The following is a 19,224-nucleotide window of genomic DNA, read 5'->3' on the forward strand; positions in this document are numbered from 1 at the left end:
AAGCAGATATACAGTGCCTGCTCAACGGCCACGGTCAGGCCCTTTTGGAAAAACAAGGTCAGGCTGAATTGGGTTTACACCAAATGGCTTCCTCATATACTCCAGTATATCCTCTTGCTTGCCATTTCTATTTGTCAAATGAATATTCAATTATTTATTTAGCAAACACACATTTTAAAAGTTCTCTTATTTACCAGGGACTCTGCTTAGCTGTTAACATTTTAAAAAGACTCATCTTTTGCTCTCTGGTCTAATGGGGATGATTGATATACACATACACACACAAAGGGCAAGAATAGAGAGTTATATGTGGCACCATGGAAGTGGTTAATTCCATCTGAAGAAATCAGAATATAGTAGTAGATGCAGCAGCAAACATTTGTTGAATATCATATAAGAGGCACCATTGAAAACTCTTTCATACATTAACTAATGAAATTATCCGCACACCCCATGGGATTTGTCGTGTTATCCCCAGTTTGTAGCTCATTCAAGGTTACATAGCTCGTAAATGGCTGAGTGTGGCAGGCTGGTTCCAGAGCCTTTGTTCTTAACCATTATGCTATACTAGGTGCCTTTTTTTCATGGTGGAGGAGTTAACTTTGATCTAAGACTTGGAGCAGGTGAGTCAATTCAGATGGAGAGGAGAATGGGGAAAGAGCTTTCCAGTAACTAGTTGGAGATAGAGGTCTGATTCTCAGGTGAAAGTAACTATTGGAACTGGCAATTTCAGGTTACTGGTAATCCTAGCATTTGCCATGATAGTGGGGTGATAAAATATAAGAGAGCTAAAAATTTGGCAATAATTCTTTCAAGAAACCTTCATGTATTGAGAGGAAGAACAATGTAAGTAAAAGATAAGGAAGTGATACAATTTACTTTGTTTAATTGAAAGCAATAATTGAATTGTTTACCAGTATTACCTTCACTGTGTACTTGGAAAGTAATTTTTGGAGTGGTATTTGGACTGCCTCATAGTCTATAGTAGGAAGGAGTACAGTTTTAGAACCAGAATCTTTTATATGCTCATTTTTTTTTTTTGAGGAAGTTTAGCTCTGAGCTAATGTCTGCCGCCAATCTTCCTATTTTTGCTGAGGAAGATTGGCCCTGAGCTAACATCTGTGCCCATCTTCCTCTATTTTATGTGGGACGCCTGCCACAGCATGCCTTGATAAGCAGTGCATAGGTCTGCACTTGGGATCTGAACCGGCGAACCCCGGGTTGCCGAAGCAGAACGTGTGAACTTATCCGCTGCCCCACCAGGCTGGTCCTTATATGTTCATTTTTGATGTGAATCCTGACACTATAAATAACAACAAAGAATCCATATTTGAAATGTTTCATGTATTTCAACATAGTATGGTAAATGGACACAGGAAAAAAAGACAGTGAAACAAGAAATTTTTGCACTGAGAGGGAATTGATAAATGGAAGAGGAGAGAGTGCCCTAAGTTACCTTTTTTTCACTATATGTGGAAACATTAGGCTCTCTCTCTAAACAGCAAAGATGGAATTCCTCTTTCACAAAACATTATTCCCTGCTGACTTAGTTGGAAAAATACTATTTTTTCCCATTATGGAAGATTGTTTTAGAGCTGAAAATTCACTATTTTTTTGTCATTAATTTCTGCTAATGTTTTGAGTTTTCAGGCAAATTACATTACTGGATATATTGTGCTTTTGGGCAACTATGTTCACTACTTTCTAGGTAAAATATGAGATAACCTTTTCTTGATAACTTTTGATTGTCCCACCAGATGTACTTATATCATTGAGTTTGTATTTGAGTGCCTGGAATTTCTTTGAAGTGTTAGATTTTTAACAAATTTTGTTTAAATTAAAATGTAGAGCTTAGTAGCGTCATTTATATTAGGTTTTGTGAATTTGTATAACATCTGTGATTCTCCTTTTTTCTCTTTCTTTTTTTGTTTGCATGTTCTTTAAGGCTAAGGAAATTTCCTCTTGTCTTTGCATTTCTTATAGATGTAAGGCTCATGGTAAATATTTAGAGAAGAGCCCACGCCAGGTGTTGCTACCAGCTTTGCTAAAATGGAGGAGCCTCCTGCCTCCTGGGGATATTATTCCTGCTTATTTCAAGTTTCAGATTTAACCACAATTTCTCTAAGATAGTGCTATTGAACTGATATTTTAAAAAATCAGAGAGTCTTTTTCAAGTGTTTAGTTAGGCTTTTTATATGCTCTATAGTTTTTTTAAAGTTCCCATTTATTGTTAACAAACTGTCTAGCTGTATGCTAAATGAATTATTTTACTAAATCATGACAATACTCCTTCGGGGTGCTTGGGGGTGCTATTCTCATTAAGGATAAGGAAACTGAGTATTGGACAGCTTCAGTAACTTGCCCCAAATCATTAAAATACAGGCCTGTCTCAAAGCATACACTTTTCTCTTTTTAATTTTATTGTTGTTCTTTGACATTTCGGTACTTATGAAGAGCAGTATTCTGTCTATATAATTAGTTTGTTCTTTGATATCTCTAACTGTGTGTGTTAAATAGTCTTGAACTGTGATGTTTAATTTGGCAGAGAAAATCAGCTTCATTTCTAAGAGATAGAAAAGAAGAAATGAAGATTGACTTTTGAAAAAATATTAGGGACTTTTGGATGTTCTGATGATAAGAAACTCTAGTGTAAAAAATCCAGACTTTTCATATATGTGTGATCTCATGGCTTTAAATGCTTTCCAGCTTTAAAACCTTGTGCTTCTTCTCATGTAGAGCTCTCAGTATGTGCAGTGTGTTGCTGGGTGTCTGCAGCTGATGCTTCGGGTCAATGAGTACCGCTTTGCCTGGGTAGAAGCGGATGGGGTAAACTGGTGAGTGCCCTTTTACTTTTCGTGGAAAACGTTTAATAGTATCTCTCCTTGACATTTTCAAAGAAATTAATACATTTAATTACCTAAAAGAAGTATTTCTTTTTTTTATGTCTATTTAACAATGGATTATGCTGACCTTTATAGAAGTATAACTGCCAAATGGAATGTTTCCCCTTTCCCTCACTTCCTCTGTGCTATTATAAGAGGTTAAGGACTCCTAAAAGCCTAATGCTTGATAGAACAAATTCTACATACTCAGAAAAACAATTATAAAAATATCTTGTAGTAAATGCAGGCAAAAATCAACGAGAAAAGGTCTTATCCAGAGAAGAGTGAATATAAACCATTTTTTGTTAAGCTATGTAATTAGCCCATTCTTTGTGGGGTCCTAATTTGCAGGTCCAGAAACTTTGAGGAGCTGCCTTCTCAGGTTAACAAATGTATTTGTACAAACAGCCCCCCAAACCCCAAAACAAAGGAAATCCTCTTTTACTACCAGAAGGCCAATTTATTTATTCATAATGAGTGATCTCACTGCCTTGAAACTAAATACTCTTTTCAGTTAGTGAAGACATCATTTCTTTGTTGGAAAATCTATACAGGAAGCTAGTTTATCAACAGAAGGTTGCTTGGCGAGCAAGGCTTCGCATGAAGAGGACTTGGTTAAATGATCTTGCTGCTGTATCATCAGACCCTATTAGGCTGACACATCCAGCTCCAGGGTAGGGATATTCCTGCCAAAGGGACCAAATAGCTTAGATCTTCTCAGCCAGTATTTGCATGCAATTTCTCTGGGTAGGTTACTTCTGCAAATTGGTGTTCTTAGGAATTTTATTTGAATTGTCATGAATTAATAACCATTAACTCAATAAATTAGTAATCTTGTATTAGTATGCAAAATTTCAATCTGTTTATACTTATTTAACCCTCCATATGTTAGGAAAAATAGTCATCACGATTTGCTATCTGGACCCTTTGTAAAATATATGTTTAGGGGCTGGCCCAGTGGAGCAGCAGTTAAGTGCGCATGTTCCGTTTCGGTGGCCCGGGGTTCCCTGGTTAGGATCCCGGGTGCGGACATGGCACCACTTGGCACGCCATGCTGTGGTAGGCATCCCACATATAAAGTAGAGGAAGATGGGCATGGATGTTAGCTCAGGACCAGTCTTCCTCAGTGAAAAGAGGAGGATTGGCAGCAGTTAGCTCAGGGCTAATCTTCCTCAAAAAAAAAAAAAAATATATATATATATATATATTTATTTAGTCATTTTATGAATAGTTAATAGAATTAAGAATAAAGAGATGTTGAAAAACAACCATTAGAAATTTTAATGTTTTTACATAGCAAACCTTTTTGTAGTAAGTGAATTTTGATGCACAAACATCATAAAAGATGAAAGAAAATCATCGCATGTTCTTTTAGCAAAATGGGATGGTCGAGGTTTTTGTTGCAAAATATTGTATTGAAATCTTTCATGTTGAGTGGCTAACCAGCTGAGAATACCGTATTTCCTTTTTGTCCTTAGAAATATATTGCTCACTCATTGATTCTTTAGTTTCAGAAAATACATTTATGATATAGTCATCTGAAGACTCACAGTTGATTTTACTTATGTTACCAGTTTCACCATCGTTATTACAGAATAGAATGCTGTCTATCTCTTTGCTTTCAACTTCTGGTTCATCTAGTAAATCTGAAACACCTTCTTCAGGTAATTGCCATTATGGGTGGAAAATAAAAAGTTCTGAATTCTCAGCTGTGTTCACACTGTGTTGGGAGACTCAGCAGGACACCGGAGACTCAGCATGTAGTTGTTCTCATGGCTGAGATTTATTTCAGAGACAGAGTGGGGGATACACAGCTGGATCATGAGGGCAAAGACACAGGCTGAGTTTAGAGGAATCGGTTTGAGGCTTCTTTATCAATCCATTTGAGCCATCCTTATCATTTAGGAACAGCTTTGTGTCAGTGTAGGGAACTGTTTACTGGTCAAGTTTCCAGAAACCAGCCAAGGGCCAGCTTTGCAAGCAGACCTTTCTAAGGATAGCTGTCACAGGACTGTAATGTTAACTCTCTTCTGCACAGAAATCAAAAGGTAGACTACAAAGATGGTATTTCCAGTCTTTTTACCTTCTTAAAGAATGATGCAATACTTTGGGCAATACAATAAGAAAAGATAATTATTTTACTATTATATTGTCTTCCTAGTAGATTCCATCATTCTCTAATTTGCTTATAATTTTAGTCTTTAGTTTTTTTTAGCATAGTTGGAAATAATGAATGAGTAATGATGGAATAATATCTAGGATGATGAAATAGTGTAATTCTTCAAATTATAGGTAACATAAAATCACTAAGATCCCATGATGTATCTTAGTTTCATAAATGGGTCTAATAGGCCTGTATGGAAATTGTAAAATAAATTGAATTTTATTCTATTATACAAAAAGTAGATTTTTTTTTTGTTCTTTAGAAGACCTGTAAGAGAGAATGAAAGTCATCAAACAGCAGTTTTTACAAGTAGTTATAATTGCTCAAAAAATAAACTCCAATGGGGCCGGCCCCATGGCGGAGTGGTTAAGTTCGCACAGGTGGCCCAGTGTTTCGTCAGTTCGAATCCTGGGCGCGGACATGGTACTGCTCATCAGGCCATGCTGAGGCGGCGTCCCACATGCTACAACTAGAACGACCCACAACTAAGAATATACAACTATGTACCGGGGAGCTTTGGGGAGAAAAAGGAAAAAATAAAATCTTAAAAAAATAAAATAAATAAACTCAAATACTAAAATTTGGCCCCGTGGACCCTAATGCTATACGGAGGCTAACCAAATACTGCTGTTCTAATTACTGGCACTTAGTGTTTTGGAGGACAGTAAGCAATATTAACTATTCAATTTATTCAAATTTGAAACTCTTAAACTTCTCTACAGTGTTCATCAGTGTTGACCACTCCTTCTTTCAAAGCCTTTCTGTCTTGGTTTCAGCAACAGTGTATTGGCTCTGAGCGTTCCTTACCCTCTCTGGTTATTTGAAAATTTTTATTTAAACAGAGATAATTTAATATGAAGAGCTTTTAACTAGGTATAAATGTGTTAACTAGGTTTCTGGAAACAAACAAAAGGACTCTCAAATGTCAGAGAGGTAGCAAGTGCAGTACTACCCTAAAGCTGGGGAGCAAAGGTACGAAAGTTGGAATTACTAAAATTACTAAATTACATGCTTCAAGGAGGGGCTGCGTGAGACTGAAATACAGACCATAGAGGGGGGAGTACTGCTCATCTGGGGCTTGTGTCCCTGAGCTCAGAGGAAGTGTCTCACAGGTCAGGGGCCCAGACCCCTGGTGCTGGTGTCTCTGAGGGTTGCAGTGAAGCTTGTTGCAAAATGAATTCAGCTAATGCCATGGGAAAGAACGGTGCTGCTGGGGCAAAGAAATGTTGCCGGAGTGATGCTTACAGGACCAGGAAGCCAGCAGGAGAAAGTCCCTTCTTCCTCCATCCTTGCAGTCAGCCTCAAGCACCTCCTATTGGCAGAGCCAGCTCGTAAAGCAGAATTGTGGCTTCAAGTCTCAGCCACAGCATCACAAAGCAAAGTGCAGAAGGCTTACCTTAGTACCTGGAACAATCAGAGAGCGAAAGAAAACCAGGTACTAGAATATTCATAGTATAAAATTACATGATTTTACAGCTGTTGAAATAATGGCATCAGTATTAAATAAAAGCAAGTCTTACATAACAACCCAAAATAGAAAAGACTTAAAGGAGAAATCATGAATGAAAAAATTAAAGGTAATTCAGCAAATTTATAACTGTGTATAAATCACAAAAATGGAGAAATGGCACAAATACAAGCCTTCCACTAAGTTAGTAGTTATAGATTGTAAAATTAGATTTAAAAATTTATTTTTATTAATAGACTTTTATTTTTTAGAGCAGTTTTAGGTCTACAGAAAAATTGAAAGTCTAGAGAGTTCCATATACACCTGCCCTGCCATAGTTTCCCTGTTATTAACATCTTACATTAGTGTGGTACATTTTTTTCAATTAATGCACCAATATTGATATAGTCTTATTAATTAAGGTCTGTAGTTTGCATTAGGCTTTACTCTTTGCGTCGTATGTTCTGTGGGTTTTGAGACTCCTCTACCCCTCTGGTAATTTTTAATGGTCTAATTGATGGTTTCTGTCTTCTGTTGTTTGAATGTAGGCATTCCCCGGGGAAATTTCCTCGGTGCTCTTCCTTGGTGTAACCAGTTTTATTTGCATATAGCTTTCCCAGTTTCCTTATCAGTAAAATGGGAGGCTGAACTAGGAGCTTCTCAGGTTCTAACCCCCAAATTCAATGATTGGCTGTGCCAGACTCATTATAGGTTTTTTCCAAACCTATCCTTCTTTTCTCTGAGTTTGTTAAATATCTTTAAAGCTATAACTGATGCTTTTGATCATCCAGACTCAAAATCTTCATATAACATCTGACTTCATCAAGGTGTACATCCATTGTGTGACCAAGTCCTGTTGATTTTACCCTCTTCAGTGTCTGTCAGATTCCTCTTACACTCCCTCTGCCTCATTGCCTGTCTGGTTCCCTTTCTCATTGCTTCCCTGCAGCAAATGCTGCTGCTTGCTGAAGTCCTGTGACTTTTCGCAAGATACTTAAGTGAAACTGTGCTGGAAATGGCCCTTTATGAGTAGGGATCTAGCTTGCTTGTTATTTCTTGTGGAAAAGAAACTGAGAACATAATTCAGAAAGACTTGTTCTATTAGTGTAAAAAGAATAATCAGTTATTTCTTTCTTGTTGCACTGTCATACATGTTAAATGTTTTCTTAACGTGTGTTCCTTTTCAGCATAATGGGAGTTTTGAGTAACAAGTGTGGCTTTCAACTCCAGTATCAAATGATTTTTTCAATATGGCTCCTGGCATTCAGTCCTCAAATGTGTGAACACCTGCGGCGCTATAATATCATTCCCGTTCTGTCTGATATCCTTCAAGAATCTGTCAAAGAGAAAGTGACAAGAATCATTCTTGCAGCATTCCGTGTAAGTGTTTTGTGGAGTTTTTTTTTTTTTTTTTTTTTAATACTATTTTTTTTTTTTTAAGATTTTATTTTTTTTTTTCCTTTTTCTCCCCAAAGCCCCCCAGTACATAGTTGTATATTCTTCGTTGTGGGTCCTTCTAGTTGTGTCATGTGGGACGCTGCCTCAGCGTGGTTTGATGAGCAGTGCCATGTCCGCGCCCAGGATTCGAACCAACGAAACACTGGGCCGCCTGCAGCGGAGCGCGCCAACTTAACCACTCGGCCACGGGGCCAGCCCCTTGTGGAGTTTTTTAATGGTGTGTGTGTGTGTGCGCGTGAGGCATTTTCACTGTGGAGTATATTTGAGGGCTTTTTAGCAGGTGAGAAAAAGTTGCTTGTTCACTATGTAGTTATGAAACTGTGAAGTCTTGCTGAACAGAATCAAATATCACTAATCTGTATTTATGGCCTGGGGGAGTAGGACCGGGGGGAGGAAATCATTTAAGTGGATGAAATGTATGATTTACAGAATGTGTGGAAGGAGATATAATTGTATTTCGTTCAGTTAGCGGAAGTCCCTTTTTGTTGTAGTGTGTTCCAAGAGACTGTTACTGAAGTTCTTCTCTTAAGGAGCCCTTATGTTAGTGTAGTGTTGTATTTCAGATTCTGGATCTACTGACTAGCAGTATATTTCTGAGGCAATATAAAGATCTGTAATTATTTTGAGCTGTAAAGTTATTTTATTAGGATATTAGAATTTTGGTGATTATCTAAGTCACCTTCTGCACTTGAACAGATAAGAGAATTGAAGACAGCAGGGGAGCCAAGGTAGAATCTGAATCCTAGGTCTTCTGGCTGTCAGGCAATTGTAACACAGAAAGAATGTGTTGTTAATTGGTTACCCAGAGCCAGTGTATTTGCTGTAACAATTGTCTGTTGATAATTTTGTTGGTTGCCTTAGCATTTAAATGGGCTTCTGAGGGATGGCTTGGCTGACCTGGTGTCTTTGGAGGATGCTGCCCAAGAGCAATAGCAGTGGGCATATCTCATAGAGTGCTCACCACAGCCCTATAACATGGCAGTTATTATTGTTATTGTTAGTATATTGATATCATTAGTATTAGTATTGGTCTTCTCATTTTACAGATGGGGATACTGAGACAGAGAGGCCACATTGCTGGGTAGGTGGTAGACATGCAGATCTTTTATTGGCTTCAGAATCTGCTTTTAACCACAATTTGTTCTTATGCTCCCTTTAAATAAACAACAACAAATCAAAAATACAAAGTAGTACAGATGTATTGCAAAAATTTAAATAGCATAGACATCACATTTGCCAAATATAGATGCTAACATTTTTTGGATTTTTTCTAAGCATTTAGAGATAAATAGGTGTGTAATTTTGTTTTGTATTTAAAAATAAAAATGGCATCATATTATAAATACTGTTTTATAACTTTATTCTTAGCAATATATAATGAGTATGTTTCATTTTCGTATCTGTAGGTCTTCAGTGTTCTTTTTAATGGTTATATTCTACTGTGTTGATGTGAAGTAGTTTATTTAGCCAGTGTCCTATTGATGGGCATGTGAGGTGTTTCCAATTTCTTTTACGTGTGTTTGCCCACTTCAGTGAGTATTTCTGTCAGATGTAGTTCCAGAGATGGAATTGCTGAGTCAAAGAATATACTATTTTGCAAAATATATCTATTTTGTTAGATAATATCAAATCACCTTTCAGAAATGTGCAAGTTTACATTTCCATCAACAGTATATTGGAGGTGCATGTTTTTCTATTCTTTCACTTTCATTTAATAATATCTTTCTTTTAATTACAAAAAATGAGGTGAAAAATGAAATCGTTTTAGATTTGCATTCTGTTACTAATGAATGAAGCTGAGCATTTTTATCAGCCATTTATATGCCTCCTATAAATTGCTTATTCATAGCGCTTATCACGTTTTAAACTTTAAAATTTGATATGTATAAACTCTTTTCTAGATGTTTGTAGTTAATAATAGTAACTAATGTTTATTTAGAGCTTATTCTGTGTCAGGCACTGTTCTAATTGCTTTAAATGTGTTACGAGTTTAATCTCCCAAGAACTCCATGTGATGGGTGTTAGGCCACAAAAGGTTAAGTATTTTGCCAAAATAGCCAGGAAGCAGCAGAGCAGGAATTCAGACTTGGGCGTATGACTCATGGTCTTAATCATTGTGCTAACCTGTCTTTGATACCAAGAATAATAAATATTATAATTGATTGAGTGATTTTCATACATTGCCTTATTTAATCTTCATGATTATCCAATAGTGTCTATTATTATTTTTATTTTAGAGCTGAGGAAACAAAGACTTGGAGAGTAATTCCTTAGTAAGCGATAGGATTGGAATTTCAGTGAGATCTACCTGGCTTCAAAGCCATCCTCTTAACCACTCTGCCATCTCCTTTTTCTCAGTACATTTTCTCAGGAACCTTAAGAGTGGCATTAAAAGGTTGGCAAACTGTGAAAAGGAGAGCCCTAAGTCATGTGAGTGAGGAACTCAGATTCCTTTGCTGAGGATACCAGCTGAAAGGATTCAACTCCATTTTTTTTCTAGCTGCCTAACAACGGTTGAATGAGTAATGAAAGGCACTGAGAAGAGAGGTTCAGAGTAAATTCTGTTGTAAGAGTGGAAAGTGAAATGAAAGTCCAAGTTGCTAGATATGATAAATGCCAGTCAGCTGTTGACCAAATGTTGCTCTATGCATTAGATTTGCTTTTAATTATCCTTATTTACACAAAGTAACATTCTTTTTCATGTAAAAGTTGTTCTGTGGCCCTTGAGAAGGTTACTTTTAGGAAATAGGTAAATGTGGTACCTCCCTATTGCTCTGCTTCGCCATATTGTCTCTGCCATTAGTTTTTCTAGCAAACTGTGCACGTGAGCTGTCAAGGTAAATTTCAGTCTAGTCCAGATAAAGTAATAATCAATTCTTAAATCAAAGTAGCAGATTTAGCAGAGTAGTTGTGTTAATGAGACTCTGCTCTGAAGTATTTTAGTAGCTAAACTGAATGCATTTTTTTCTTCTACTTAAGTGTTTCATTATTTATATTCTTATTCATTTAGTAAGGATGAAAAATTCTAGAAATAGGATCTTCAGACAGTCTCCTTTTATTGCTAGAGCTCAATTTAATTCACAAACCAGTTTGGAGTCACCTTTATATTCCAGGCATTATGCTAATTGTTAGGAAACACAAATGCCTAAGATATAGCTTGACGTTGGAGGGCTTGTATTTCAGTGAAGACAGAATTTGTAAATAAATAATGTCAGTGCAATGAAATGATAAGCAATGTGCAAGAGTAAAAGTAATATGAAAGAGGTGGAGGGTAATAAGAGGGGATTTTAGGAAAAGCTCCAGAGAGGAGAAGGCTTGAAGAGGTTTTTGAAGGATACGTGGGAGTGATTTAGAACTAAGGTGGAGAGAGATTAATAAATGTTAACAAGTGAAGAAAGGACTTTGTAGAATTGTCAGTAATTTGTTCTTGTATGATTGATTATTGCTTCCACCCCCACCCCCTGAGTGAATGTAAAGGGAATAAATGGAGCACGTAAATCTGGCTCTTGAAGATACAGTCTTGGTATTTGTGGCCATTTGCTTTCTGAAGGAACAGACTTGCTCTGTAAAATGGAGCTTTACTTTGCTGATTGTTATTACCATTCTGGGCGATAAGCTTGTGGGGCCAACACAGATCTTTCAGCTATCCTGTTATTAACTCACCCTAACTTGTATTCATAATCACAGACATCACTCACCAAAGCCCAGTGCCTTCCAATAAGACTGTCAGATCTACTTTTCTATTGTGCACTGTGCCTACTCTGATGGAGCATGAATATGAGCTGATTCCTCTTTTAAATTTTATTCACTATGGTTGAATATGTATTACATCTTTTCAACTTGATATTTTTATTTTCTGAAAGCTTAAAGTTCCTCTAGTTTATTTGTCTTTGTCTTGAGTTTCTCTTATCTTTCTGTCTTTCTGTCTTACTGTAATCACAGGAGCCTTTATTTTATTAAAGTCTTCTATTCCAAATTAAGTGCTTATCCTTTAAGAAATGAAAATGGTTTGATCTTCTTATTTGTAAAATAATATGGTCTTATGGTTAAAAAATAAGGTACATAGAAAAATATTAAGAAAAAAGTATAAATTAAACATAATTTTGTTCTTAGATATGGAAGCCTGTTGGTATTCTAATACCTATAATTTATAATCTTTGTTCCCTTTCTGTATGGGGGATCAACTCTGGATGAATTACAGTGGGCACTGAAAAGCTAAATAGTTAGCAGGAGTCTCTGAATTCTTGTCTCTTCACAATTTGGTCAGATCATGCCTGGCATCAGTTACTATCAGGAGTGTGTGCACTCAGGTTGGTAGTGTGTGTGCCTGGCATGCACAGAGGAAGTCCGGTTCACTGTGCTCTTGGGCTGGCCTCTGTGCCTTTGGCAAGTTGCTTAGCCTCTCGATTTGCTCATGTGTCTGATGAGAGTAATATCATCTGTTTTAAGTCCATGATTGGACTTAATATATACTCATATGATAATGCCTTTTAAGAAAATAAATTTGGGCTAAATGAATACTTGGCACATAGTAGGCCATCAGTAAGTATTTGAGACTATATGAGAGACTGAACAAAAATACTGAAATAAAAGTAGAAAAACCTTCTATGGGAGTAGGGTGGTGGTATTGAATTTACTGATATATATATATATATATACATACATTTTTTTTTTTTTCTTTTGGTGAGGAAGATCAGCCCTGAGCTAACTACTGCCAATCCTCCTCTTTTTGCTGAGGAAGACTGGCCCTGAGTTAACATCCATGCTCATCTTCCTCCACTTTATGTGTGGGACGCCTACCACAGCATGGCTTTTGCCAGGCAGTGCCATGTCCACACCCAGGATCCAAACCAGCAAACCCCTGGCTGTGGAAAAGTGGAACATGCTAACTTAACCACTGCACCACTGGGCTGGCCCCTACTGATATATTTTTATTGGTTTCTTTATTGACTGAATTAAATTCCTTTTCAAATTTTTGGCTGCTTTGTTTGGTTCCCATATTTAAAATTATCATGATAAAATTCCATGACAGAATATCTACTTGCTTGGAGCTACATAAATTCTACATTGAGAACGAACTTGCCTCAAAGTCTCTTACATCTAGTTTTCATATGTATGTTAAGATATTGATGTATTAGAAGTTTATTAAAATAATCCATTTAGGGGCCAGTCTGGAGGTGTAGTGGTTAAGTTCTCACTCTCCGCTTCAGTGGCCTGGAGTTTGTAGGTTCAGATTCTGGGTGCAGACCTACATACTGCTCATCAAGCCCTGCTGTGGTGGCATCCCATGTACAAAATAGAGGAAGATTGACACAGATGTTAGCTCAGCAACAATCTTTCTCAAGTAAAAAGAGGAAGATGGTCAACAGATGTTACCTCAGGGCCAGTCTTCCTCACCAAAAAATAAATAAGTAAATAAAATTCATTCAACAAAACGCATTCCAGAAAGCAGTACTACAGAGAGAGTGTCCCTGTTTTCTGTTAGTATGTGGACCTTGTTCTAAATTGGAAGCTGTTCATAAAGTTGGCATGAAAACTCTTTTCAGAAGATAAGAAATATTTTATAATCACTAAACTGTTAGGAAAGGTAATCACTCTTGACTCAATGTCTTTGCAATTAGATTATCCTGTTACTGAACCAGGTTCGTTTTTGCCTGTCGCCCAGAAAGTGAAACACCGAGACGAGGAGATTGCAGCAGAGACAGAGTTTAATCACAAAGCAGCCAAGTGAGGAAACAGGAGAACAAGTCTCAAATCTACCTCCCCGAAAATGGGGACTCAGGGATATTTATGGGGTAAGGGGGCAGAGTGGTCTGCAGTGTGGAGATAGGTGGTTGGAAGTGAGGTTGGAAGCGTAGTCAGACTTTGTGCCCCTTCATAGGACACACGTTCACAAAATGGTAGCGTTAGCATGATCTGAAGGTGGAGTTTTTAGCCTCTCGACATCTAAAAGTCACTTATTGGACATCTGTGTGGGCCCAGTTGATGGGTTGGTGGTCTCAACTGGCCTGAAGTGGACAAGGGGTTCTGGTTCTTGAAAAACAGATCAAACCCCCATTACATGGGGACCCAGGCTCCAGGGAGATGTTATCTATAGGAACTTAGTGGGAGTCGGGTAGCATAGTGCCTAAGCAGCACAGTTAACAGTGGGCGGGTGAACAACTGAAAGCTATAATCAGTAAAAGGAAAAGAAAAAGGAAAAAAAATTAAGTTACAAGCTACTTAATCATCAATGGCTAACTGTTTCCCAGTTTCAATCCTGGGAAGATGTCTTGGATTATTATTGTTTTTTTTCTTTTTTTCTTTTACTTCTGGGAAATAGAAAGCTCAACAGTTGCCTAAGTAATTAACATGAAAGTGAATAGTATCTTTTCAATATATATCAACTGTAGAGGAGGAAGACATTTCCTTTACCCTCTGAGTTCTTCTGGCTGAGCTACATGTTAGATTGACATGAGACAGAATAACAGGAGAAAATCAAACAAAGCTTTATAACATGTGTACATGGGAGAGACTTAGGAGAACTGAGCAACTCGCCTAAATGGTGGAGGCTCTCATCTTAAATACTGTCTTCAGTAAAGACAAAGGAGGATGTTGGGGATGGTGGTTTGGGGCTTCAAAGGGGAGGAAGGCAGTTCACATGGAAATGGAAAAGCAAATGTTTGGTAAGTAGAACTTTGATAAGAGTAGCCTTAGCAAGGATCCTCCCAGTCTACCAGATACCCAGAGTTATCTGTGGCGATAGCTTGTCCTGGGGACTGGCCTTTATTTTAAATTTCTTTTAGGCAGTTAGGGGGAAGGTGAAAGTTTCTTTCAGAGTCTTTTGTTCTTAAAAATCATCAAGGCAAGGCAAAGAGACACATTTTGGGGTGACCAATTCTGATCCCCCACACTACCTACCGTTTTCTCTATGTTAGTTATATTTTTTAAGTTAAAATATCTATTTTCCCAAATGTTGAAGATTGTAAACATTTATCATAAAATTATTTCTTTTGATAATTTGTTAATAAGGTAACTTATTTGTCTGCGGTAAAGTATAAGTGTGGCAAAGAGAGCTTCTACTGAAGTCAGGGTCTTATTTTAGCTGCTCTGTTGTTTCAAAGAATATTTCTCTACACTTTTATCTTTTTTCCTCAATTTTGATCAGCTTACATGGTTTTTTATAAGTATTATTTAGGTAATATATTAAGTGCTGTGAGTTTCTAGGAAGAAATCAGATACTAGTAATTTATAGTGATGGATTGAGATTTAATCTAAGGCTCAGCGTAAGATGCTTTAAGCATGATTTATATCCTTGCTATTCTGAGCTTCCTGCAGACCTTGCTTAGTATTTTGTCCTGCCTAGTTCCTTCTCCGTCCTATTGATTTTCATTTTAGATCATTGTTATGTAAAATAAAAGGATCATTGGATATATTGTTATATAATATATCAATTATATTATAAATATATTGTTATATAATAGAAGAGAGGTGTTAGTTGATATTGGTTGAATCTTACCTTTGAGCTCTTTCCTCCCCCTTAACTCTCTCCCCTCTTTTTCCTTTTCCTCTTTCTCTTCCTTCTTCTCCCCACCTCATTTGTGGATTATCTGTTCACTTATCAATGTATCAGATGTTTACTGATGATCAATTATGTGACAGGCAATGCGTTAGTTACTGAGGGTATGGAAGGATGAATATGACAAGATACTTTTTCACAGGGACTCTGTATTTTATTTAAATTTTTGTCTTTGATGGAGTGACTTCATGAAGTGGTCAGGAAGAATGTTTACAATATGCAAAGCTCAAAAAGTCAGAAGAAGCTTAGAGCCAGACTGAGATTCTTAGTTTTCCTTTTGACCTGATTTGGGAGGTCTCCAGATTGATTATCTACTTTTTATAGAAATTTGAGAAGTACAGTAGTATAGCTCTTTTCTAATTTTCCTTCACTATGTGTATGAGAAAGAGTGTAGGCTCTGGAGTGGACAGATCTGGGTGTGAATTCCAGCACTCAATTGTTGGGAGAGTAGCTTGAACTCTCATAGCTAATTTCTCCATCTGTGAAAGGTGGTTAGTAATACCTAACTCCTTCAAGATTGGGCAAGGATGCAATGAGCTAATAGGTGAAGTGCCTGGGGATAGTAAATATTCAATCTGTATTTATTTCCCTGCCTTTTCTCTCCATAGAATAATAGCAGTTTGCCTCTTAAATCTCCTACCTCTGTAAATTGCATTCTTGCTAAGTTAATTTGAACCTAAGCAAAGATCCAGTGCTGCTCTCTTTGATTCTGAAGAGGCAGCATGAATATTTTATTAATATTTAGCAAGATTTAAAAATCTTGTTCAAACTTTATTAACAGTTTCAATTGTTTACCCACAATGCATGGAAAATATGCTAATTTTTGGACGTGTGTTATCTCATTTGGATTTCAGGTTATTTAAAATAGACCCAATCTCTTGGAAGGAATATTAGTTTTTTGGACTCTCCTGTGCTAAATTTGGGACAATACAATCATTAGGTTGAAAATCAGAAGAGGGCTGAAAACCAGAAGAATGTCTTTTAGATATCCACAACTTTGATGTACAAAACTGAGTTAAAATTGAGCCATTGGTAAGGATATGGTAAAGCCATTTCATTTAAACCATCAAAAGGGGAGAAAAAAGTGTCCTTTATCATTCTGTAATTCCTATAACTTTTAAAAAAGATTTGAGTGACGAAGTTGTTTGAGAATAGTTATATAGGTTTTTTCCTACATCGTGAAACTCAGGAAGGAAATTTTTATGCTGAAGACTTGAGGAAGCTTGCTGAGCTACTGTGAGCTGAAGAAATCTAGCAGCTGCTAATTATTTTTTTTCCATTTGGCTGGATGAATTTTATTTTTGAAAATGTCACTCTCACTTATTCATAACAGGTGCTGAACTCCAGGTCTCTGTAAATGTTATTCTATTGGTTAAACTGATTTGTCAATCTGTAGTTCTTGAAATAAATTAGAATGTTTTGAGGCTGTGACTGAGAAAGACATTGAAGATCATATTTGTTGTCTAGAATTTTACATCTGTTGTGAGTTTTATTTCTCTTTTTGGCTCTGCTTCATCAAGAGCCTACATAATATGTCACGTGATAAGATAAATTATATTTTTATAACTGTGTGGTTTTTAGCAGAAAGGCTTAGAAAGAAATACCGCCAACTTGAATTTGGATTTTTATTAGCTATATTAATCATGATCTTTAATTCACACCCACACACATAGACACACTCAGACATGCACATATGTACATCTTCCTCTGCAGGCTGTTCATAGTCATAACCTTTTCAAAGAGGCCTGCTCTAGTTTGAGTGTATGGGGACTGTTTTGCCCACTGCTTTGGCATAGAAGTATTGCTACCAAGAAATTTTATTCCTAAATCTATCCCTCATTCCTTATTTCAGGAATTTATCTGTCTTGCTCATTAGATACTAGGTGTGGATGAGCTCTGGTAAGACTGAGACATTTTTCATCTTGGGATGAGTCCTTTCATACAGTGCTGCCTCAGAAGTGGTTTGCATGTCAGTGCGTTGCTGGGAACTGTTGGTTAGCAGCCTGCAAGGAAAAGTACAGAAAGTGAGAGTATTTAATTTAGCATTTAATTTAGAAACTTAGAGAAATCTGACAGAATATTGTGTGTCTGTTGAATTTAATAATATAAAATTTGAGCTTGTATTTTGCATGTCTTTAAGTGCATTTTTCCAGAAATTCATTTTAATTGTATCTTATAAAAGTATTTGTTCACAACTGATTGGAAATTTAAAAACAAACAAAACTAGTCTTTGCCACAGATGGTTTGAGAAGCACTCCTTTAATATATATTTTACAAGGGTAGCAGTTTTGGTGAAGGAAAGATCTGAAATATCACTGGATTCCACTTTGTTCTCAGTAAAGTCAAGATCCCTCCACTCCATTACTTGGACAAAGGCCAAAGTGATACTCACACCTGTAATTTTGTTGAAACAAAGATGCTGTTGAGTTTGAGGCTTCAAAGAGTACCAGATTATCTACCAGATTATCTGGGTTTGTTTCTGGCAAATTCAGTTTCTTAAGTTCTTTCATAACCTTTTCATTCTTCATAATGGGATGGAGAGATGAAATTAAAACATGTTTTGAAGGAAAAATAGAGGAGACCTTGATTTGACATAGGGTTGAAGAAAAGGAGAGAATCAAATATGACTAAGTTTTGAAGTGCTCTTATCTTGGAGAATTGAGAGGAGTGGTGGTTTTAGAAGAATACCGTAGAGCTGTTCTATGTTAGTTGTATTGACTGTGTTGAGCGTATAATTGAGAACTTTAGTTATGATGATGTCTTAAATATGAAGTTTAACTCTCCAGTCAACAAATAAATTGTGAAAATAACAAAAGACCATATGAACAAAAGAGCTTTGATGTGTTTCTGAAGTTAGAAGAGATAGTAGTAAGAAAAGTAACTGGAAAAGGTAACAGAGAAAATTTTATAGAATAGTAAGTAAAATCTCACAAAAGCAAAAGAAGAGGGAAGAGTCTCATAAAAGGAGAGGTTGTCAGAATTTAGGGCTCCCCACAGTTTAAGGTCTTCAGTTGAATTCCATTATGGTCAGAGAACATTTTCTATATGGTTTCAATTCTTTGAAATTTGAGGCTTGTTTGATGGCTCCTCTTATGGTCTATCATGCTGAATGTACCATGTGCACTTTTAAAAGAATGTAATGTGTATTTTGCAGTTGTATAGTGTTCTATAAATGTCAGTTAAGTCAGGGTGGTTGATGATGTCATTCAGATCCTCTGTGTACTGATTTTTTGTTTAGTGGTTCTGTCAACTGCCAAGAGAGAAAGTTGTTAAAATCTCCAGCTGTTGTTGTGGATTTGTCCGTTTCTCCCTTCAGTTCTGCAAATTTTTGTTCATGTATTTTGAAGCTCTGTTATTAATACATTTATATGTGTTACATTTTCCTGAGGAACTGACCTTGAATCATTGTGAAATATCCTTCTTTATTATTGGTAACATTCTGTCTTGATAGCTACTTTATTTGAAATTAATGTAGACATGCCAGCTTTCTTATGCTTATGGTTTTCCATCTTTTAGTTTCAACTTATCTGTGTCTTATATTTAAAGTTTGGGTTTTTTTTAGACAAACGTATACTTGGGTCTTGAATTTTTATCTATTCTAATAATCTCTGCCTCTTAACTGGAGTGTTTAGTTCACTGTCGTTTAAAGTAATTATTGGTGTGGTAGGATTTAAGTCTACCATTTTACTGTTTGTTTTCTGTTTGTCTCATCTGT

The 19,224-nt window shown here is 36.5% G+C and overlaps 1 protein-coding gene across 9 annotated transcripts in view; it reads left to right on the forward strand.

Moving 5' to 3' along the window:
- The window catches only part of ATP6V1H (ATPase H+ transporting V1 subunit H), a 129,726-nt gene that overhangs the window by 36,762 nt on the left and 73,740 nt on the right, over positions 1-19,224 (forward strand). For all 9 annotated transcript variants that reach the window (XR_011421596.1, XR_011421595.1, XR_011421597.1 and 6 more), the window contains 2 exons: positions 2,737-2,834; positions 7,681-7,873. Coding sequence is in view for 6 of the 9 variants with exons in the window: in XM_005613165.4 (XP_005613222.1) it covers positions 2,737-2,834; positions 7,681-7,873 (291 nt within the window). In the remaining 3 variants the exon portion in view is untranslated. The remainder of the gene's footprint in view (positions 1-2,736; positions 2,835-7,680; positions 7,874-19,224) is intronic.

The sequence above is a fragment of the Equus caballus genome, chromosome 9 (genome assembly GCF_041296265.1).
Source record: "Equus caballus isolate H_3958 breed thoroughbred chromosome 9, TB-T2T, whole genome shotgun sequence".
Taxonomy (NCBI): Eukaryota; Metazoa; Chordata; class Mammalia; order Perissodactyla; family Equidae; genus Equus; species Equus caballus.